The following is a 25,221-nucleotide window of genomic DNA, read 5'->3' on the forward strand; positions in this document are numbered from 1 at the left end:
AACATTGCATAAAAATTTCATTGGGAAAAATTGGGTTTTTTATCAAAATTTGAGAAAAAACAGAAATTCAAAATGGCGACTTTGAGGTCACATGACTACCTAATTATGCAAAATACCAAATATCAATGTTCCTCGCGTAGGCCAACCTATAATGTTCCTCGCGTATGCCAACCTATTGCTCGCCCCAACACACAAAAAGAATTTCGAAATAACCTCTTTTAGTATTTTTTTTGAATTATTTTAAAAATTAACTTTTTTCGTTACAAAAAGTCCCAGCACAGGGGGTGCATATACCTACAGCAGTGAAAGGGTTAACACACACAGTACAGTTTTTTAATAGCTGAATTTTATATTATTGAAAATAATGTTTGTTTTTTATTTCTGTAATATAAAGAATTTACTTGATTATACTGTAATACTAGGTATTTATTTTACAATAACAAAATTATGCTTATTCCAAATAAACCCTCTCGAAAGCATTTTACAAAATCCCAACAGAGTCAGATCATCACATTTTTTTTTTCAATCATTATACAGGGTATCCTGTTCAGTAGATATCTACAATTCTTCCCAGTTAGGCCAAAATAAGAAAAATTTATTGTGTCGGCTACGCCGGACCAACCCAAAATGTTTGAAATTGATGGTCAGCATTTTATTTAATTTTTTTTGACAACGAAAATTATTTTTTTTAATGATGATGCGACCGTGTTATGCGATTGTTTTGCCCTTCAATATAAATTTTAAAATGGTCTTTGTTGTGCTTTTGTGTATTTTCTACCTTTCAGGCATAAACACATTAAATTTTCCTACCGACCTATGCATTTTTGGGATTTTCCCATAATGTGGCAAACACAAGAAATTTTTTTAATGGCCTTATGCTAATAACTAAGCCTCCTTATAAGTCTTAGGTTCTGGAGTTGTTCTAGAAATGAGAAAATTCCTGCTATCACAGGTATTGAACTCAGAACCTTGGGTGGCAAGCATCTTAACGACTAAGCTTTTTAACCAAACTCAATCTTATGAACATTGTGTGAATTTACCTGTGAATAATGCGAGCTAGCATATTGAGGCAATTTGCAAGGATGAAGCCCACACTGCCGATGCTTTTAGTAAGAAAATATGATGACGTCAAGAAAGCAATGGAGAAAACCAACATCTTACGATTGTAACTACAAGTAAAACAAAACATATTTGAAAAATGCCAATTTTTCAGCATTTGAAAACAGCAACTTAAGCAGTTTTTATTTCTGGTTTTATGCATGGTACATGCATACACATCTTAACAGAAAATCTTTATAATTTTGTCAACATTCACAGTTTACATCTATTACCTGTGCCTGATTTACTTAATCTAAAATTGAAAAAATTCGGGAAATACTTAATCTTCAAAGTAATCTCTTATATTATATGACATCTATTTCATTTTTGTATTACAACATTAAAAATTTAATTTCTTGAATACGAACCTGTCAACTTCTTGTTTGCCCATTGCCGCAAACACAAAGCATTCTGTCGTTCCATTAATTGCTATCAGTAGAACATACATACAATAACATCGTAGCAAGAGTGGACCTTCAATTACAAATAAAAAAAAAATAATACAGGTAAATTATTTTATTCAAAATTCTTATCTATCACTCTTAAATTTATAAACCAGCCTTTTCAGGTGCTAAAACATTTTAAAGTTGGATTGCGAACTGATATACAGTATATTTTTTATTAATATTTATATTAATGTGAAAAAGGTTAAGGAACTGGTCTATCCTATTGTTTAAAGAAGCGTTTGCTATATGTAGACTACACCCAGAACTTCAAGGTAGCTTTGATCAGTAGAGTAAGAATGCTTTGATCTTTTGTTTTAATCACTGCTATGTCACCTACTAGAGGTAATGTTTTGATTGGTTAAACACTTTTGGTACTAGTGCATATAAGCTTGCTAATATGGATAATTTTTTCATTCCTGATGATGACATAATTAATCTCGAAATATTGAATCCCAACACGATCAATACTTGGAGTATGTATTATACTTTCTTAACCTTTTTCACATTAATATAAATATTAATAGTAAATATATATCAGTTCGCAATCCAAAATTTGGGGTGGTCTTGGGGTCCTGACCTTTGGATATTGTTAAGGTCCCACTAAATGACAGTATAAAACACAAGCAAAACATGCGTTTTTGTTTGAGAGATTCATGCATATTCTGATTAGTTAGTTGTCAAGTTTGATTTACACTCAGAGAAGTCAACTAAGTACTATTTTGATTTAACAGTCTGACCACCAATCAATCATTCAATTAATCATTCATTCAATATGTTAATTCAATCATTTTTTTACCAACCAATTAGTCCATCAATCTGTCACAAGCAATTCATGTAAATTAAATAAATGAGTTTGCCAACCAATGAGTCGGCCAACCAATCAATAAATCAACTTATTGTAGTTTTTAATGGTTTTGAAGCACATTTAGATAGTTTTTATTGTGGAATGCACAATCATTGACCCTCATTCAATCAATTAATGAGTTTATCAATTAAGTCAGAGTATATGGGAGCTGCCGTGACAAAATCAGTCTTGTGGTATGCCAGGTCAAATTGATATAGTGAAGAAAATATATCTTAAGTGATATTCTGGCAAAAATTGGGTTTCAAATTTTCTGATAAGTTTATTATGTATATTTCATTGAGCCAAAGTTCTGAGTTGCATTACCTAAGGTAATCATGTTTTTGAGGCACTTTTTGTAAAGCTTTTTTTAAGAATTGATAAAAAACCAACAATTAATGAACCAATCATTTATTGTTTATCTTTAAAAGCCATTTTCTCCTAAGTATGTTTTTAGACATCTGAATTTAGAATTTACTCCTTTTTTTACTCAACCTAAGAACATGATTCAAAGACCAAAATATAGCTAATATAATCATCTATCTAAATATATCAATAACTCATTTTTCATTTTTTGTACCACAAGTATCATTTTGTCACAACAGCTCATATTATTTGGAATATTTATAATGAAAAAAGTGAGTACCTGTTCCTGAACTTAGCAAGGTGCCGGCATACAAGTCTAGGAGTAGGAACGAGTAGGCATATCCAAACACCAGGATTGTTATCCCAATCAAAACAACACACTTCAGCAATGCTTCTAATGCTTTTGATGCCAGATCAATGGATTCCTAATAGAAGAAACACATTTTTAGCATTGAATTATTAAGACAAACCATGAAATGATGATACACAATGGCACTTTATTAAAAGCAAATTTGTATGTACAATGTATATGACAATTATACAATATTGTACAATATTCCTTTATTTATATATTAAAAGATTTACAGAGGATAATTAACCCATTTCTAAGAGGTGATATTAAGTTGTCCTTCATATTAATCATAAAAGATTTGTACAAGTGATTGGTGCAACAGTTGTGGCTCACCCTTGAGGTTAGGCGTTTGAAACCCTCGATGAAGAAGGCACTTTACCTACTACGGTTGTCGCTCTTCTCCCATGAGTATTAATGGGTACCTAGAAGGTAGGATCCAATACCAAGGACTGATCCTACTGGCTTAAGGATTTGTGCTCACCAGGGAGCTAAGGATGTGTTTCATAGGTGTGTGGTTCAGTGACCTGGGGTCAATAATGTAAAATGGATAGAAGTAGTCTATTGCAATATGCTCTCTATATATAAATTTTGTATTATTACTATAACTATTATTATAAAAGTTGAAGCACTGAAAAGTCATTCTTTGTCTGTAGTAACGTGAAGAGCAGATAGGCCTTGATATGAACTTCACAAAGCTGATATTATCATTATTATAAAAAATGATTAATAGATTCAAGAGTAATTTAAAAAAAGTTATACCAACCTCTGGTTGTTTCTTTGCTACCTCTCCCCTCCTAATGGTTTGGGCAAAGAAAAGATAGCCACTTTCTTCGATTGGTAAGAATATAAATCGTGCCGCTAACGATCCTAAGTTATTGATGATGTCATATATTCCTTGATCGCCAAAGTTTAATACATCAAATATTGTCATCACATACCGTTCACCTAAATTGAATATAAAAATGTTGATTTGCAGTTAAGTAGGGCGACACTGCACAAATTTCTGATTTCCAATATGAATGAGGGAAAATAAAGAATTGAAAAAGAAAAAAAAAGAAAACAATTGAAAAAGAAAAAAAAAGAAAACAATTGAAAAAGAGAAAAAAAGAAAACAAAGAAAAAAAAATTATTATTCATCACAAAATTTAAGTACAATTTCATAGTAAACAATGTGATATGAAACTTTCATTCGAAGAGTATTATTTGAGGTTCAGTCAGAAGATGAATCATGAAGGCAGGATTCTGTAGCATTAAAAATTATTGCTGATTCAAGGTTTCCTCTCCCATTGTTTGAAGAGGTGGTGGGGGGGGGGAGGGGTAGTCAAGGGGCTTTGGTTCATTTAACTACAGAGCACTTCTTTCCGGCAACTACGATACTCACTCACCATAGGCTTGTATGGAATTTAGAACAATGACGCTGCGAGCTACAATTTAATTGCTTACGTTTCAACATACCTGATAACATTTTTGTTTTGTTCTTTACGAAAATATAAACACTGTACTGAAAGATACTGAGCAGCAATAGGGCTTCTAGCAATTTTGCACAAGGATGCTACGAGTTACAAGTTAATTTTTGTTTTCTTATTTCAGAAATATAAATAATGTACTCAAATATACTGAGCAGATGTAGGGCTTTGTTGTAGGCTTCCAGTTAAAACAATCTGAACAAGACCATCAAATATGCATACCTTCTGTGAGAATCTGCTTAAGAAAGCCTTGCTTGAAAAAACTCCACACTAGTCTGCTCGAATATATATCCGCCCAATACTACAAGATAACAAAAATAGAATAACACATTATGAAAATATAGTTATCCATATAAGTCTTAACTTAAATGTATACATTTTTAGCGGCTTAGTTCAGTCGACTAAACTGGTGCTAGCCACTGTGTGTGCGCTGAACTGGGGAAATATCTTGGTCTCATCGCTGCTCTCATTGTGTTTCAGCTGGAGGGCTGAAATACAAGTTACGATAGCGCACCGTCTTTTGGATGAAGCATTTAAGCTTTTGGGCCCATGTGTACGTTAATAAACGCAGTACACTCTTTGGAAAAGAGATGGGGATTGTCTCCCAGTGTACTGACCAATTCACCACCAGAAGGACCCCACTGGAAACAGGTCTTTGGACTTAATGGGTTATTCTTGGTGTGATTAACACGAACAACACTCCTATCCTACATTTCCATTCTGTATTTTGTGTGCTTCCTGCTGATAAATGCTAAAGCAATAAAAATATTTTTAACCTTAATGTTATGCTTGCTTTTTTCTTTAAGAATAAATTATTGTCTCATGAAACATAAAATACTTAACAGAAACAATTTCCAAATTTAGCTAAATTGATACTCAATACAAGTTGTACTCACCTGTCCAGGAATTGAGCGGGGGAAAATATCTCTTATGCTTTTAAGTGGGAAGTCTTCATCTTTTCTTAGGATGATGTAACGTATGAAAAATATGTAGTAAAAACTAACGTAGATGAAAGTAAAGACAAGCTGTAAAAGATAAAATTATATTTACAATTTATAATTAAGATTTATAATAACAATGTTAATAATTTTATTTAAGATTTATAGAGCTTTTCACAATCAGAAGAATTATTAAATTATTTGCCTTAAGTCCAAATTTCCAAATCTCTACACACTAAAGTACTGTATATCAATTATAGAAGTACATCACATCAACATGTTACATTAGGCACAAACCAATACTATATTACTGTACTGTACATACAAAACAACAGCATTCTATCACCTACTAATTTATCATTTTATTCAAGATTTATAGAGATTTTGACAATCAGAAGAATGATTAAATTACTTGCCTTAAGTTCTAATATTCAAATCTCTACATACTGTATATCAATTACAGAAGTACATCACATCGATATGCTACATTAGGCACAAAATCATACTGTATTACTGTACTGTACATTCAAAACCACAGCATTCTATCACCTACTAATTCAAACAAATGCAAAATGTACAGCAAGGAATTTGAAATTACCTCAAGGTTAAAAGCACTAACTAGATTTGCTATTCCAACCACTGCTTCGGTTATTGATCACAGGCATGAAATGTGTTCAACCTATATTTAGTGAGCAATACTGTATAATGATGCAAAATTCTTACTATTTTTAACGCACCTGAGCAATACAAAATACAATGATGCCTAAATCAGGAAAGTTGTGCACTAGGATTACAGTCATGATGCACCTGCCAGCAATTGCAGCGCCCTCAATGATCACCTGTCAAGAAAAAATTTCATTCTCTGAAGTATTACCCCATCCTCATTATTGTCAACTGAAATCTTATCATTATTGATTAAAATCTAATCATCATCATCATCATCATCTCGTCAATCAATAATTATTTAACACCAAGACCATCACCAGCAGATTACAGTAGTAAATAACCATCAAGATCATTATGATTTTGATCAGCATCATCACATCGACCAACTTCATATTGATCATCATCATCATTAGCTCATCATAATCCTCAACATGATTATCAACATCATGATCATAATCGTGATCATTATGAACATCAACATGATTATCCTCATGACCAAAATCATAATCATCGTAATCATCCTAATATGGTTATCAACATCATCATCATTAGTTTTATCATCATTATTGCTATCAGTCATTGTTATCAACATTATCTTCGTTATCATTGTTGTCCCTATCAAAACATGATAATTTTCATGCTGCAAGAACAAATACTTTACCTTTAATCTAACAAACAACATTGCTTGTCCAAGGACCCATAAGGGCTCCACTAATAGTTCCAAGAACATTTCCATTCTGTATTTTGTGTGTGTATAAAATACTTATTCCAGATGCAATTTCCAAATTTAACTAAATTGATACTAATTAAATATACTCAATATAAGTTTTACTCACCTGTCCAGGAATTGAGCGGGGGAAAATATCTCTTATGCTTTTAAGTGGGAAGTCTTCATCTTTTCTTAGGATGATGTAACGTATGAAAAATATGTAGTAAAAACTGACGTAGATGAAAGTAAAGACAAGCTGTAAAAGATAAAAGTATATTTACAATTTATAATTAAGCTTTATAATAACAACGTTAATAATTTTATTTAAGATTTATAGAGCTTTTCACAATCAGAAGAATCATTAAATTATTTGCCTTAAGTCCAAATTTCCAAATCTCTACACACTAAAGTACTGCATATCAATTATAGAAGTACATCACATCGACATGTTACATTAGGCACAAACCAATACTGTATACGACAAAACCTTTTTTTCTGAATGAATTTAAGTGATATTGAAAAACAAAAGTGTATTGAGAAACTTAGTTTATATTTATATTCTACACTAAGGTTATTCACTCTGCATAAAAAAGAAATAAGCTTAAGCTATCATTATACGAATGTTAATAATTTAAAACACAGACGGTTATTGACAAAGTTAAGATTAGGCATACTGGAACTTGAGATTGAAAAGGGGAGGTGGGAAAATATTGATAGAGACAAAAGAATCTGCAAGATATGTAATAACAATATTATTGAAGATGAATTTCACTTTATTTTACAATGCCCATATTATGCTGATTTAAGGAGCAAATATATTCCAAAATGTATTTACTTATATCCATTTATTCACAAGCTCTGTCTATTATTTTCAAATACAAAACATATTAATAATTTAGCAAAATACGTCTACTTTGCGTTTGAAAAAAGAAACAAATGTATTATGTTACAATAAAATATGTTTAGTATTAGGGCCAACGGCCCATGTACTTGAATAAATTCCCTGAATAGGGAAAGAAAGAAAGTATTACTGTACTGTACATTCAAAACCACAGCATTCTATCAGCTACTAATTTATTATTTTATTTAAAATTTATAGAGATTTTGATAATCAGAAGAATTATTAAATTACTTGCCTACTTAAGTAATAATATTCAAATCTCTACATACTAAAGTACTGTATATCAATTACAGAAGTACATCATATCGATATGCTACATTAGGCACAAACCAATACTGTATTACTGTACTGTACATTCAAAACCACAGCATTCTATCACCTACTAATTCAAACAAAAGCAAAATGTACAGCAAGGAATTTGAAATTACCTCAAGGTTAAAAGCACTAACTACATTTGTTATTCCAACCACTGCTTCGGTTATTGATCTCATGCATAAAATGTGTTCAACCTATATTTAGCGAGCAATACTGTATAATGATGCAAAATTCTTACTATTTTTAACGCACCTGAGCAATACAAAATACAATGATGCCTAAATCAGGAAATTTGTGCACTAGGATTACAGTCATGATGCACCTGCCAGCAATTGCAGCGCCCTCAATGATCACCTGTCAAGAAAAAATTTCATTCTCTGAAGTATTACCCCATCCTCATTATTGTCAACTGAAATCTTATCATTATTGATTAAAATCTAATCATCATCATCATCATCATCTCGTCAATCAATAATTATTTAACACCAAGACCATCACCAGCAGATTACAGTAGTAAATAACCATCAAGATCATTATGATTTTGATCAGCATCATCACATCGACCAACTTCATATTGATCATCATCATCAACATGATTATCAACATCAGGATCATAATCGCGATCAACATGATTATCCTCATGATCAAAATCATAATCATCCTAATATGGTCATCAACATCATCATCATTAGTTTTATCATCATTATTGCTATCAGTCATTGTTATCAACATTATCTTCGTTATCATTGTTGTCCCTATCAAAACATGATAATTTTCATGCTGCAAGAACAAATACTTTACCTTTAATCTAACAAACAACATTGCTTGTCCAAGGACCCATAAGGGCTCCACTAATAGTTCCAAGAATGCAGAGAGTCCAAACACAAGCACACCGGTATCATAATGTGGCAACAATGCATCATCAGGGCGCTCAAGGACGAACATCCAGATAAAGCCGAGAACAGTTGAACAGAAAAATCCAAGTGGAATTCTGAATAATGAGAATAATAAGTTTACTTTTAAAGCAAAATAAAAGTAATTATTTTAAAAAATAGTAACAACTTCTAAAAATAATCATACAAAAATCTCAGATCATTATTTGGCGCATAATGTGAAATAACAAATATTTATATAGTGCATCAATTTATAATTATCAAAAGGCACTAAGTGAGGATATAAGGCAAGTTAACATTCCTGTAATTAATAAGTTCTTTTGTTTTTATTTTGTTTAGTCATCTTCATTATTTATGTATTTTTTGTTTTTAATATGTCAGGTCTGATGTTATCATCAAACTTGATGAGAGGCAGCCACAGTAATTATTTAATTTATAAGCCATGAAATACTCGCACCTAGGGCTAAAACATAGCGTGACCCACTTAACAACCTGATAAAGGAAAGGCATTAGTTAGTATACTGTATACATTAGAATATATTAAATGTTCCTTTGACTTTTTGGTCCCTATTTGTATAAACTCATTTACTACCGAACTTCACCAATACACATCGTTTGCCACTTTTAAAAGAAAACTTTCTAAAAATATCTATTTTCCAAAATATTTTAGAGGTAATTTCTGTTATATAAGAATGTTTATTGTGAATTTTTTTTGTGAATGTTCAGCTTATTCTTTTACTTTTACTTTTTAAAATTTATTTTGTTTTATATTATTTTATTTTTATTTATATATTTATTTATTTATTTTAACTTTTTATTCATTTATTTATTTTTCTTTTATTGCTCTAGCTGTGTTTTGCATTCTGAATTATTTCTTTTTTCTAATGATATCATTTTCTTTTTCATATTTCTCAGACTATTACTGTGTGTATTTTATATTTGTTTGTTGAGGATCCTTAATATCAGCTCTCTATTAATAGTGAGCTGCATGGGTCATCCTCATTAAATAAAGTTCAAATAAATAAATAAACTGTTCATACTGTTTTAATCATGACTTGTTTTTATGGTGACTGAGAATTCTCAGTGTGGTTTGCATTCTATTTTTTAAATGATTCTGAACTTTACCCTTTTAATGGAAAATATATACAGTACTCAAATAACAACAATTATTCAGGTCTTCCTCAATTAAAGACACTTTGTGGGACTGGGGTTTACACAGTCTTTAGCAGCATTGGTCTCTAATTAGAATAATAAAGATAAAAGACATTTGTTAATATTGCTCAACAGATAAAAGTGGTCATCTATCGGAGGATGTCTTTAATTGGAGGGGAACCTTTAATCAAGTTGAAACATTTTCTTCTTTTACATAAAATGTAAATGAGACTGAATGAACAAGTTTTGATCCTTACGTGCACCAGATAAGGTTGATTGTCTGAGTCCATTGACCTTTGCTATCGACGCTTAGACACGCTCTACGGAATGCTTCTCTCGCTACAAAAAGAACTGTCGAATACAGCAGAGTTAACCTTCAAAGAGTATGAAAATTAGGGAACATAATTTTTACTAATCAAATCATATAAAAGATAAAAATTTTGCATTATATCATTCTTGTAGTAATAAAATCATATAATATAATGATATATTATATCATTGTTGTAGTAATAAAATCATAAAACTATACAAATTCTGCATTGCCATTTCCTATTTTAAGAGCTTTTGTATTTATTTTAATTTAACTTTAATATAATCCATCCATCCTTGGACCCTAAATATGGGCCCCATTGCTATATGAACAAAACAGTAGATAAAACATTCTGGTTTGAACACTACTCCACTATATTAGTTCATACTAATTTGTAAACTGTGTATTTTTACCGATTAAAATGCATTATAATTTAAAATTAAAAATTATAATGCACATAAAAAAAGATAAAAAACAATTTGCCTGATTTTAGTTTAAAAATAGAGACTGTGGTAAAAAAATGAATTAAACATTCTATATTGAATAGTCTACACGCAATGAAAAAAATCACTAATAAACCATTGGTGCTGTTTGATAGAAAGAGTTAGCTATAGCAAACAATAAAAAAAAAAAAGGCTACATGTACTGTAAACGCAACATATATCCTACCTGACATTAACTACACCGATCATCTCCTTTGATATGTATCGCAGGATAAAGGCATTGAGGAGAAACGTGATCATACGAAACATGACCTGATAAAGAAAAAAATACATCATTAAGAAATTGAGGTCATGCAATAATCTGACATGGACGATAATGATGTGGTTTGCTCAGATTTTACAGGGTATCCTGTTTAGTAGACTGTTCCCACAGGGCCTAGTTATGCTGAACTACGGTAGGCCTAGTCTCATAATGAGGCTTAGGGAGGGGCCTGGTCTAGTAGTAATACTAATATTAAGCAATTAGTAGAGATCCACATAGTACATTATAGGAAAATTATTATATGAAGGTAAGATTTAATGCTTGAAAAAATTTTGAATGCATTAAATCTAACCTAAGTATAATAATTTTCCATTTAGTGAACAATGCATGCTTTACTTTTGCTTTATAAGTCAATCGCCGTCTTTTAATTTTAGTTTTTTATAACCAACTGTTGTAGCAGTCATCGGTTGCTATACAGTAGTGATACGATCAGTATACGTGTGCGTTTTTACATTTAGCTGTGCGTATGCTGATTTTTGCTCCTGGCAGTATGTACGCGTTTAATTAACTACACATCAGCAGTACAGTACGGATACGATGAATAGCTATTGCGTTAGAAAGAACTTGTTTGTAATGCTATTTTGATAGACTTTCGTCAAAGAAATAAACATTTCAGCATTCAAGAGAGAATAAGTCACTGACGTCATTTTTGGTCAGTGCATGCAGACAGGTAAAATCGTGCGATGATTTTATAACTAGCTAGGCTAGGCTACGGCCTAGTAGCAGTAGGAGGAGGCCCGGGCAGCCTCCTGCCTGGCCGTAGGACTACATCTAAACGGTAGGACAGCCGATAGGCGATTTGTCCGTTATATCGCAATTTTTCGATCTTACTTCCGCATTTGCTTTGCGCAGCGCCACCTATCGTTTCAAAGCGTAACCACGTTTTAGCGTCGCTTAGCAAAAATGCATCAGCTCTATTTATAGTTCTCATTAATAGATAAGGCCCGCCCATGGCTTCCTTATATGATAAAAACATTTCCAAATAAGTCTAGTTTCGGAACCAATCGGAGTTGTTTGGGAAAACCCAAGTTAACGCAAAGCATTTATTGATTGAAGTTGACGCATGTGAAATAGTGAAAATCTGGTACGATTTGACTAGGCTTTTATTTACAATTTTCTCCAGAGTCGGATTTGCATCCCCGGGAATCAATATTTTTTTGAAGTGTTGATTTATCATGTTTAATCTTAGTTTAGTCAGGTAAGACCTGTCTCAAATCTTTTCGAAAAATTTTAATCATACTTATAGGCCGTAAAATTCTAGGCAATATTTTGAGCATCTGTGAGCACGCGGTAGTCGTAGCTGAGTGACGTTGACTGCATCCGTGGACCGCATGGTGGTGCGATCCATTGTTATACTAGCCTAGGAGTAGGCGTCTGACAGTGAAGGCAGACTGAGGCTTTGTTAGTTTAGGATAGACCATGTGTATCTATTTCCATCTAATTTCTATAATCATACTGATATTACCAGCCTAGCTAGCTAGCCAGGATTTATTTTAATGCTATAATAGGCATATGTGATGTCTATATATATATAATATTTGATGAAACATACACAGTAGTACAAAGGATAGGTCCAGGCATAAGATTAGAAGACACAATAATACTACAGTACTTTTTTCTATTTATTAAAATTCGGCATGTTCATATACAAAAACGCATGAAAATGAAGTACAAAAAAAACAGACAGGTTAGCGGAATACCAAAAGAGAAATGGGCTTCTTAAAGCCTGGCACCATAGAGAATTCTCTCGAAACCGCTAACCTGTAAAAAAAAGACAAAAAAACAAGATACAGCCTATCACTAGTGTAGTGTGTACACTAGCGAATATTATTTTGGGCATTGTGACCGAGATACAATAAAATAAAGATGCTGTCGCAAGCACAATTTGATTCATGTTGTAATAATTTTAATTTATAACTCAGGCTTTGATGTTAGTAAAAAATACCAAAAGCATACCAATCTCTATATTAATGAATACATTATGTAACCAATATACTTTATTTATTTTTAGGCACACCAATTTCAGATTCTGTACAGATTTGCAGACGACGGTGGTTATGAATGTGCAATGTTAAAAACTTTATAATGATGCTTAAGGATTTAACCATTGAACTCTAATCTACTTAGAATGCCGCAAATGCAGCAGAATAGCCTGCCTATGGAAAAACAAAAACTTGCTTAAAAAAAACAAAAAAAAACCACTGCAGCAGTGTAGTTATTGATTTAATTTTTTTTTAAATACAGGCTTTGCTTTGTTTTTAAAGAACAGTTGTCTTCATTAATTATTACTATTATTACTTACAGAAGAAATAAGCAAACTAATTATGTTTAATGCTTATGCAAATATAAATAATTTCTTATTTTAGTCAGATTTTTTAGTAAACCAGAAAATGAAATGTTATACCCCAGTACTCTTGTTTCCTGCACTGTATCAAAGTTTGTGTTTATGTCAGTCTTGAAATGTAGGCTTACCATAGTTATTGAAATAAATGTCCTGAAGGATATCATAATCAAATACAGTACCACCATGTATATTTATATTCCATAATAATTTAAAAGAGATAGGCTAGTATATACATGTGAATGTGTACTATGTAATAAAATATTACAGTTATTACTAAGTATTTTTATAAAAATGTTTTATGTCCTGAAAATCGCATATATTGAGTGAAATTGTGAATGACAGGGTGAAGCATGATGTACACTGGTCATTCAGCCAACAAGATACTGATTTCGGAAGGAATGGAGGCATTTTTATAAAGGAAAATCGTCACCGCATATTTACGGGTACACTAATATGCTAGGCCCCCCATGTGTCCACTGCTTAGGCCTCAGACTTGCATACGAATCAAATAGAGACAAACTGTAATATTGTCTATAGATTACTGAGTTAGAAGATTACATACTTAATAATATTTATTCTAAGGGTATATATTTATTTCATACAAATTAATTATTTGTGTAGCACACGGTCTTCGAAATGTTCTGTATATTACGATCTTCCCGAGTACGATCGCCGATATTTACAAAATGGAGTACACGCTAGTCTTTCAGTGCAACGAAATGGAGGCACCCTTAGTTTCCAGAGTCGAATTTGCGTCACCGGGGCTCGATTTTTCACCTTAATATTTTAAATTATAGATTATAAATTTTTACAGCAGGGATTTTAAATGCTTTACTGTTCAATCTTTTTTGTATTTTAAATTCGCGAATTACTAAAGCACAAACTCGTAAAAATTGTGTACCACGAATTGTCTATTGAATTACTCTTTATGGTTTTGGTCCAAATACACCAAAAATATTTCACTATATTGTTAAACTATTTATAAACTTATTTCACTATTATGTTTGTTTTGTTAAGTAAGTTACATGATGAAAATTCGACACGATTTTTCCAGTGGCTTTTCTACTGTAAATTTGTTCCTTGAGTCTTTAAAATGGGTCTAGAACATTCCTATTAAACATTAAACGTTCAGTTTGTTGTGTTTATGAAGGTCCATTGATTTAATGAATTCCTTTATTGTTCTACTTAATATTGAATTTGAAGTAACTTTCTTCGGGTTCTAATTAAGCTTGTTTTACGAAAGTAATTTTCAATTACAAATTCAATTTTTATTGCGGTGCGCGATGTATTCACGGTAAAAATAAAAATGAGGAATTTTTTTTTGCACACGAACCTAAACAAAATCAAGCTAAGCATCCACTAATAGAAAAATTAGTGGACGCTGGGGAATAGACAAATAACATTGGGAGTTACAGTGATGACGTTATGATTGACTTATATAATGAGGCTTAGGTAAGGGAGTTGTACAGAAAAAATCCTACTGTCCCATGAACTGGACCCAGAACCCTGGTACTGAATGGCAAACACCTTAACCACCAAACCATTCAACATAAACATAATGGATGCAGCAATATGTTTAGAGTGAAATAATGTATTACATTGGAAGTCAACAAAATTTGATAAAATACGGTTGGATTTGTTGATAAATAAGGCATGAATACAGGGTATTGTTAAAACATGTCAAGGGAGATGCAGTGTTGCCAGTACAGGATAGGACACCTTGCCTTAATTAACTAGTAATTCAGCAAAGTTGGTAAGTTGTTACTTTATCGCATACAGTACATTCATAAGAAAAATGAAGCACACTAAAAGGACATTTTCTTCCTGTGTACTGTTCACAATAAACATCGTTTTCTTACAGTGTAGCTCGCTCAGTAATATGCATTTTTGAGGGCCCTACAACACATTAAAATTTAGCAAGTTTTGAGTTTGTATGAGGCTATGACATACAAAACATACTGTACTCTAAGTGGAAGGGATAGTGTACTTTCTTTTGAATAAAAAAAATGATCTCAAAATAACGAAAATCATCATATTATTATCTTTTGGGGAAGGAGAGGTATAATCCAAAATTATAGTACTCTTAAAAATGATGGAAAAACTGGCTTAATATGCACCTTTTTTATTTAAAAAATCTTGGTAAATATTGTGCAAGATTTAAAACAAAACAAATATACAATTTTAAATATATATGGTATAATAAAATAAGTGCCTTAATTTGATATTATTATACATTGTTTTGAGGCTAGTGACTCCCCCAATCATGACATTCTAGAATATGGGCTTATTTGACTGGTCCATTTCGTTGACTACGATTATTCGTTGAGTACTATTTTCATTTGACTGGTTCATAAAATAGACTTCGTTGACAATGAAACTTAAACCAGAGTGTGTCAATAAGCAATTAGTAGAGCTCTGCATAGCACACTATAGGAAAATTATTATATGAAGGTTAGATTTAATGCTTGAAAAAATTACCTGAGGGCCTGCAAGGTCTGAAGGAAATTTTTGAATGCATTAAATCTAATCTAACCTAAGTATAATAATTTTCCGCTAGTGTACGATGCATGCTCTAATAATTGCTTTATAAGTCAATCGCTGTCTTTAATGTTAGTTTTTATAACCAACTGTGTTGTACCAGTCATCAGTTGCTATAGTGATTATGATCAGTGTACTGTGTGCGTATTTATATTTTGTGCGCATGCTGATTGGTGCTCCTGCAGTAGGCCTACATGTTAACTACACATCAGCAGTACCTATACGAATACGATGAATAACTAGGCTATTTTGTAATTTGTATTGTGTTTATAGAAGAAATTGTTTGTAATGTTTCACATTCGTCAAAGAAATAACATTTTCCAAAGCATTCAAGAGAGAATACAGTCACTGTCACTAACGTTTTGGTCAATGATTTTGGTAAAAACTGGGATGATTTCATAACTACGCTAGGCTACTGTATAGGGCCTAGAATATTCCTATTAAATGTTCATTTGTTTAGTTTATTAGGATTTGATTAAAGGAATTGCTTAATTGTTTATATACTTAATAACTTTCTTCGGGTTCTAATTAACCTTGTTTTACGGAAGTAATTATCAATTACAATTCAATTTTTTATCTCGATATCTTTTTGCACACGAACCTAAAAAAACCAAGCCAAGCGTCGACAGAGGGTGGTAGGCAAATACTGTAACATTGGGAGCTGCAGTGATGACGTCACGATTGACTTATAATCAGCGTTAAGTTATCCATGTGACCAGAACAAACATGGCAAATTGGTCAGTTTAGCAACAAAATTTGCGTTAACAAAATTTAGATTAAATTTCAGAAAATAAATATAATATATTTAACCACATGAAGTCAAAAAATGATAGAAGGTTAACAAAATTCAAAAACTGGATGAAAACGTATTTTTTTTAACGAAAAACCCATATTGCCACAAGCCGATGCAACCTTGATTAAGCAGCGTGTATACTTTGTCGAGTAATTACCATTTGTCTATTCTACTGCTCGTCTTTGTTCTGCGCAGGTGGGATGTGGTTTAACAAATAACGACCAGTCAAATACGGCCAATGTCAATCAACTGTTTTTTATTTCTCTTTTACTTTTACAAAATTCCACATATTGTGGCCCGGAGGCCAAATTGCATGTAAAATTACAAGTAAGAACATATAAAACAATGAGCAGAAATATAAAAAGGTCAAAAAAGACATTGGTGTATTTACGGAATTATTATTAAGCCGTGGCTGCAGATACGGTACCGTATTTCCACTTAGTTTTCCTAAAGGTACGGTAAATGGCATTACGTCACCATCATCCAATGAAGTGCCAGAATGTGCGTGACGTCATTTTTTGAAGACTGGCATGGAATTGCATATCACCAAAGAGTATATACTCTTTGATATCACCCGCAATGAGCGGTGGAAGGAGAACGATGTACTGGGAAATTAGAACATCAAAAGTACAATATTGTTTGACTTTACTGTCATCGTTAAATATGGCATATGGTTCCACTTTATAGTAAAGAGTTACATTTAGCTAGGCCTAGCTCTTAAACTCTTCGCTGGTGAATCTAAGCAATCATGCAGGCCTAGGACTTGCTTGGATTCTTCTTTTGGCGGCGGCCCTGCTCTAGTGACATAGGTGTGGGTGGCATATATCAGTCATAAACACGGTCTTACCAAGTCTGAAGTTCTCAATCCCCACATTCCAAGTTTTGGTCCAAGATGCCTAGATTATCTTATCCAAACAAAATATTCATACACTTTGAATGCACAAAACTTTACGTAGACTTCGTCACTCTTATGGTACAGAATCTAGGCCTAGATCGAGAATGAGTTTCCCCTTCGTGATTGGGGCCTATTAATTAGTGTAAAATTTTTCTAATCTACTTTTGATGCAGGGCCATTTAATGCAGTACTACGGTATATAAAATGCTAGGCCTGTATGAATCCTCTTGTTTACAGTATATTCAATTTTTTATTTAAGTGTTGTCATTTAAATATATTACCAAAGGGCAATTCCATGGTCACAGACTGACTTTTTAAGGCATTCATAATGGTCAAAAACTGTTCAAATATTACAGATAAACCAGTAAATCTGAAATTCCAAGTAAATTTTATACTCCTTCCCACATACTTTTAAATGACAATATTACAAAAATCAAAACATAAAGTTATTTATGAAATATTGATATTAATATGTTTGGTCACAGACCGACTTAAACAAAAAGAGAAAGTTTTACAAATATAAACTTTGTGCAATTCTATCTATTGAAAATATTACGAAAAGATTTATGGTAACACATCCAGTATGTAAAATCATATATAAGGAATTAGTATCAACAGAGAAGGTGATGTAAAACTACATCATGGGAATGGCAGGGTAGATGGTACCACCTTTTGTCTGGTCACAGACCGACGGTCACAGACCGACCTATCGATTGGCATGACAGTATATGATGGAATCTGGCACATTAAAAGGAGAAAACACTTTATATATAAAATTCAATACTAAAAACTTGTTACCAAACATTGTATATAAAAAAGCATAACTTAATTCCTTATAGTAAACTTTATTTTGTAATAAAATCAGATTATTTAACATATTAAGAATGGTATTATTTACCTAATAAACATCACAGAAAATAGTCTTAGGCAAAATCATGATTGCTTGGATGTTAATTGATCTGACCCAATTAATAAATACTCTAGTACTTAATGAAAAAAGGCATATTAAACCAAGAAAATTATGAAATGCATTTTATGCATTATGGGTATCTGGAAGTGTTTTCACATCCTCCCAGCGACCATCAAACATGCTCCATTTTCCATCTATGGTTGCCTTTAAAATGAATAGCATGGTTTATTTCCATTAGATGTTAATGGCAATGGTGGCGCCAGATGTTTGCCAACAAGGGGTCCGACGTGTCTGATGCAGGGGTCCGAACCAAAGTGACGACTAATTTGGCCACAGACCGACTAAAATTAATGTAATAAAAATATGAATAAATAAGTCCAAAAATTTAAATAATCTTGTCAGTGAATGTTAGCCTAATAGCTTCAATAGTTTTATGAATTTCACAATGGTTGAAAGCTGCATGACTTAATAAACCTAAAAAATGTTGTTTTTTGGGTCACAGACCGACAAAAAGAAATATTTTTATCCCGCCTTAATATTTTGTTGTACTGTACAGGTAAATGAATATTACTTTTTGTCACAAAAACTAATAAAATATGTTAAGTTTTTAAAATTTAAAATAAAAATGACTGCCATAAATAGCAGTTTGTTAGTTTCTAGAGTCTTTGAAAAAACATGACATTTTCATATCTTTTATATTTTCAAAATTATGTAATTTCAAATTCCTATATATTTTTATACATCCACACAAGAAAAGTTTCATCAATGAATCATAAAAATTCATTTTTTAAGCTTTAGTTTGATATAAAACTTGTTTACATTCCTAAAAGTTGAAAATTTGCTAAATCTGAAAAAAGGTCATGGAATTGCCCCAAAGACTAGCAGTAGTGTGTGTACAGTATATGTGCCTTGGCCTAAGTCCTGAGGATGATGCTTGCTTGATGGCTATATAAATGACATGACTCTTATTATTGAGTGGAACCCAATTACGCCTATTTTTCGATGACAGTATTTTTTTTTTTTGACAAGCACTAAAAACTGAATATACACAAGAAGATTCATAAGGCCTCCTAGCATTTTATATACCGTAGTACTGTTTTAATTAAGAGAGGTCTGCATTAAAATTATTGGAAAAATTTGACACAATAGTAATAATCACGAGGGAAAACTCATTCTTTCGATCAATCTAGGCCTAGATTCTGTACCATAACAGTGACGAAGTCTAACCCTAAGAAAAGTTTTGTGCATTCAAATTGTATGAATATTTTGGTCGGATTGTAAAGCGTGGTAATTTCGAATATTAGGCTTCTTGGACTAAAACTTTGGATGTAGGGAATATGAAGTTCTGACAGTATGATCACAGAGGAACTAGGCTAAGTTTATGATTGATATATGCCACCCAGATCAATGTCACCAAAGCAGCTGCCGCGAAAAGCAGAATTCAAGCCGAACAGGCCTTGCTTGCTTAGATTTTTTGCCAAGCGAACTGAATTTAAGCATGGTTATAGGCCTACATAGGCCTAGCTAAATGAAACTCTTTACTAAGTGGAACCATGCGCCTATTTATCGATGACAGATACCAAGTAAAACAATATTGTACTTCTTGATGTCCTAATTTCCCAGTACAGTACTGTACATCGTTCTCGTTTCACCGCTCATCACGGGTGATCTGCATGCCGGTCTTGAAAAATGACGTCACGCACATTCTGGCACTTCATTGGGTGATGGTGACGTAATGCCATTTACCGTACCTTTAGCAAATTGAAGTAGAAATACGGTAGGCCTACCGTATCTCTTGCCACAGCGTTACTATTATGTCACAACATTTTTTCATGACTGAACATTCTTCCTATCATCCTAAGGCTAGGCCTTTAAGATGTAGTAAGAAGGCAAAAATGTGCATACATAGCCCATGTCTAGGAAGCCTCTCTCTAGCCTCTATGTAGGCCTAGGCCTAGCTAGAAATTAATATTAAGGACAAGGTGGTGGTTGCTTTACTTACCTGAAGTACCATGTTGTAAGATGCAGAACGTGCTGCACTTGCTAACACTTTTCCAGATGAAGTCATCTTGATTAAGTCCAAAACTTAGACGAAAACTAATAATATTGATGTATGTACGGCGGAGACTCTCTCTCTCTAGGCCCTAGGCCTACCACCACACTCAGCCTTCTTCTTAGTTCAGGATGGAGTGGGACGCCGTCGGGTGATTACCAGCAAATCTGCCTGGTCTAATTAGGCCTACGCCTGCTGTTTGACTAGCCTATGATGAATTATAGAATTCTATAGTATAGTATATATGTATAGAATTCTATAGTATATGCCTAGGTAGAGCGGCCTGGACAGGCCCTACTGTACGTTTTAGCCGATGGTCTTGTTCGAAAGCATGCAGCGAAAGATTATACATCCTCCATGTTTGTTTGTTCGTTTGTTGCTGTGATCACGTGAGTGTGTGTACGACAGAGTTGCACGTGCTAAATTGAAAGAAAATATGATTTCTTTTATCATTCCAATACATTATATTTATTATTATTACAAAAGGATAATATGTAACATGAAATGATAAAAATTAGATCCGTTTTTGTTGAAAAAATTGCTTAGAAATAAATAAATAATATTTGTTACGTTGTCTACGGCCATACTACGTTGAAAACACCGGTTCTCGTCCGATCACCGAAGTTAAGCAACGTCGGGCCCGGTTAGTACTTGGATGGGTGACCGCTTGGGAATACCGGGTGCTGTAGGCTTTTTGTTTTTTGTTTTGTTTTGTAGGCATATTGTAATTTACTTATCTATAAATTACTTTCCTTTTAAGTTTTGGCGAAAAAGATGTAATACTAAATAAGTTTCATTAATTTCATTTTGTTTCTGATCAAACAATATATTACATCATGTTATTGTTTTTACATTACATTTATATAATATAGGCCTATATATATTTTATATATATATATAATAAATAAATAATTATATAAATAAATAATTTCCCTTTTAAGGTTTGATGAAAAAGAACAAATTTTGTTAATTGTATATATTAAATCATGTTCTCATTGATTTTCCATTACATAATTTATTTCAAAACACGAATTCGTCCACTCATCAGTGACTTCATCAGTGTAAGTGATATAAATTAGAGATACTGGTACTTAACAAAAAGTTTGCTGAAACTCAATTGGCCTATCAACAATGTATGGGCAGTTCTAAACTTAGGTTGTGTTTACGAACTTTCAACGAAACCGTATAAGTCAAAAATGACATAATGCCAGAGGGTAGGTCATTAGATCGCTCATTTACGAACCCCAAGTTATTTGGATACGGACAGTAAGGATAGGCCTTTCATGTAAACAAAACAAACACTTCACCGCTTAGCCTTCCTCAGCACAACAAGGCAATTCAACAACGAATTACCTCGCCTTGCCTACGCTCGAACTCCAACCAATTCTAAAAAAACCCAAGCGTTAGAAACTAGAGTCTAGCCAACTGGCAAAACTACACAAAAAAAACAAAAAACAAAGGAAAACAAAATAGCCTATACAGACTTACTACTACTGTACTACTAGTTCCACTGGTGTTCAGAGCCGACAACGACGTGTCAACAGTGTGTGGTGGAAAAGAAATGGGTCTATCGCCAAAAATTTCGTTCATCATCTCAAAATACGGCCATTCTGTTGGATGGGGGGGGGGGTTTCCTGATTTCCAGTTGGAGTACTTTTCCTGGGTGTATTTTTTTGCGCTTTAGAAACAACGTTGTTCCGTCGGGTTCCATCAAAACCATCTTGTATGGATGTCGTTCCCCATATGCTAATTAACGTTTGGGTTGCTTCGTCAGTCCACCCACTCTGTTCAGCTGCATATAGAGGTATATTGTTGTAAAAATAATATTTCGGCTTAAAAATTGGATAACATTTATTAAGTGAGGACTACTCTAGCAATGTCACTGGACGAAGGCATGGATGAAAAGAAATTGCGGATTCAAGTTCTTAATCTGAATAGATTTCTCATAAAAGTAAGGTCAGTTGACACCGTGCTGTGGGCTATTGCGCCCGAGGCAGCCTCGAAACCTCCAAACTTATCCGGAAAGGATAAGCCCGGAAAGTCCAGATGTTTTAGTAATTATAGCTAGTTGAGGAATGATTAATTATCACCTCAGGCTTGAGTTATCCGGTTTTCGAAAGTTCGTAAACAGGCCCTTAGTGAGAAATAAACAAAAATAGTAAACGTACAGTGATCTGGAAGGGGGCTGTAAATGTTGATACATTTTATTAAACTCGATTAGAATTGATTAAATAATCATTTAAAACACCTAAATTGTTGTATTTTTCGGGGGATTTTTCCCCTGGATCACTTTAAAAACAAAAATTTGTAGTGGCGCACGACCACACCCACTTTTCTCTCGTCAGAGACATCAGACCCCCTATTAGGCAAATACGGGTGCCACCCCTTCACAGTCATCTCTTCTTAAAACTCGCCATTTTCCATAGTTCATACTTTTTTGGCATTGTGGTCGCTATTGGAAAGTCCTTGGCTGTAGCCTAAAGGATTAAAAAAATATTAACAACTGTATTGAAACTCAACTTAATTTGTTTTCTGTTGACTCCTTTTTTTTGGACTGATTTTTATTTTTTTCCGGTTTTTCTTGTATGTTTATTGTAAATAAGATAAAAAGTTAAAATAGGCCTAATTTGTAATTTGCTATTATTATTTATATATATTTAATTGTTTAACTATTTTAAGGGGCAGCTGGCTACCCCTGTCCAGCGTTTCAGTTGTTGTTTTTCTCACATATCATATTTTATTTATTGTTTTTGTAAATGTTGGTCAAATAAATAAATGAAATGAAATGAAACTCAGTAAACCCGTAAATAAATTTGTAAGGCTCTTTATAAAAAATTTACAGCAGTGACTTTTTTATATTACAGAATATATATTTTAAAAAATGTGCAACACACATAGTTTGTACTACAATGTTAGCAAAAGCAGCTATCAAACCTGTAGTGACATCATAAAAACATGAGTTGCAATTATTAAATTACAGTGGTATTATCTGTACCTAGTTTAAAATGCTTACAGCATGACAAATACTTGTAGTAAACTTAAATTAAAAAGTTAGTCTTTTCACAAATTAAACATATACTAAATTAAGTAAGGACAAAATGTTTGTGACCTTTTACCGTCCAGACGCGTGCACAGTTCTGGAAGAAATATATCGTAGCACCATTACTTTAAATGTCTTACCATTATTGGCATATTTTGAGTTCCTATTTATGCCCATTCAAAAATTGTAAAAAATAATTTGACAATAACACAAGTCTACAAAATATTGGACAGGGACTTGTCATGCTACAACCGCAACACATGTGAGAATTCATTATTCAAATTACATTCGTACAGTACCGCGAAAGGAGCAGCAGAGTATTGGTAAGTGGAACGTACCACTTCAGTGATTGCGGCTGATACAAACGCATATATGTTCACTAAATAATAGAATAAAAATATTATAAACTGACTATGTTAATCACTAAAATAAGTGATTGTCTACATCCATCACATTTTAGTATGTATTGTATAATCCATACCATATTCTTTACCAGTATGCCTATACCTGCTTCAACATTATAAACAAAATCATTATTGACTCATGTTCTTCTTTATTTAAAAGGTAATTTGAATTTCATTTGCAAAGGTCTTTCTAGTGACAAGACAGAAGGTGGTTCTCCAATTCATTTAAACTTATGTTGTCTATATATGAGTTCCCTTTTTCTGCTCCCCCTACCTACTGCAAATATCTGGACCCTCTCCTGTATCTCACAGCCTCACGAAAGGCCACCGAAGGTGGCCTTTTTGCGAGTATTTATATTAATGAATTGTAAATTGGTACTCCAAGCTCTTTCGGCTGCTATAATAAATAAACAAAATAAATAATGAGTATTTTTAACACACAAACTCTAATTTTTATTTACTAGGGAATTTTTAATTGATACTTACCACATTTATAAACGATTCTATGTTATGTACAAAAAATATCTCAGAATTTAGTTTTTGACAATAAAGTTGACTTGTATTTTGTATCTTGTATCTTTTATGAGGATTATGGTGATAAAAAGTTATAAATAATCTGATTAAGTTTTAATTATGTTAATTAACAATGAGCACACAAATATCAATAGCAATGGGCTCCATTTTCTTATTTTCAATCTTGTATTGCCAAAGTTAAAATCAATTACCATGGTAAGAAAAATTTACAACCCTATATACAACCCCGGTGACAATATCGTAACACTACTACTGGAAAACTTCAGCAGTGACCTTGTCCCTGTAGGCTTTTATGAGATGACAAGCAGAACAGCGCTATAGGCCCTGAAGTTCTTCTGAGCTGTCAAGTACACACCTGAAAATGCAAATAATAATAATGATACAATGATTATAATAGATGGATGTATATAGCGCAATTAGTCCAATTGTGACAAATTATACTGAATCTAGAACTAATTGCAACAGAAATCTCAGTTTTGCCAGGAATAATAA

At 32.7% G+C, this 25,221-nt stretch overlaps 1 protein-coding gene and 1 non-coding gene across 2 annotated transcripts in view; one reads left to right on the forward strand and one right to left on the reverse strand.

Moving 5' to 3' along the window:
* Nucleotides 1–25,208, reverse strand: part of LOC117107034 (protein RFT1 homolog) — a 28,016-nt gene extending 2,808 nt beyond the window's left edge. Inside the window, exons 1-12 of the mRNA XM_033248554.1 lie at nt 24,921–25,208; nt 20,701–21,170; nt 11,123–11,208; nt 10,401–10,517; nt 8,900–9,089; nt 8,351–8,452; nt 7,010–7,138; nt 4,792–4,870; nt 3,867–4,048; nt 3,032–3,176; nt 1,467–1,572; nt 1,041–1,169 (exon numbers count right to left, since the gene is read on the reverse strand). Of these exons, the coding sequence (XP_033104445.1) occupies nt 1,041–1,169; nt 1,467–1,572; nt 3,032–3,176; nt 3,867–4,048; nt 4,792–4,870; nt 7,010–7,138; nt 8,351–8,452; nt 8,900–9,089; nt 10,401–10,517; nt 11,123–11,208; nt 20,701–20,766 (1,331 nt within the window). The 5' untranslated portion in view covers nt 20,767–21,170; nt 24,921–25,208. The remainder of the gene's footprint in view (nt 1–1,040; nt 1,170–1,466; nt 1,573–3,031; nt 3,177–3,866; nt 4,049–4,791; nt 4,871–7,009; nt 7,139–8,350; nt 8,453–8,899; nt 9,090–10,400; nt 10,518–11,122; nt 11,209–20,700; nt 21,171–24,920) is intronic.
* LOC117107058 lies at nt 21,325–21,443 on the forward strand. Its single transcript, XR_004445187.1, has one exon. It is a non-coding gene; the product is annotated as a 5S ribosomal RNA (ribosomal RNA).
* Nucleotides 25,209–25,221: the final 13 nt, after the last annotated feature.

Source organism: Anneissia japonica, unplaced genomic scaffold (genome assembly GCF_011630105.1).
Source record: "Anneissia japonica isolate Jap-2015-1 unplaced genomic scaffold, ASM1163010v1 scaffold9291_len582782_cov165, whole genome shotgun sequence".
Lineage (NCBI taxonomy): Eukaryota > Metazoa > Echinodermata > Crinoidea > Comatulida > Comatulidae > Anneissia > Anneissia japonica.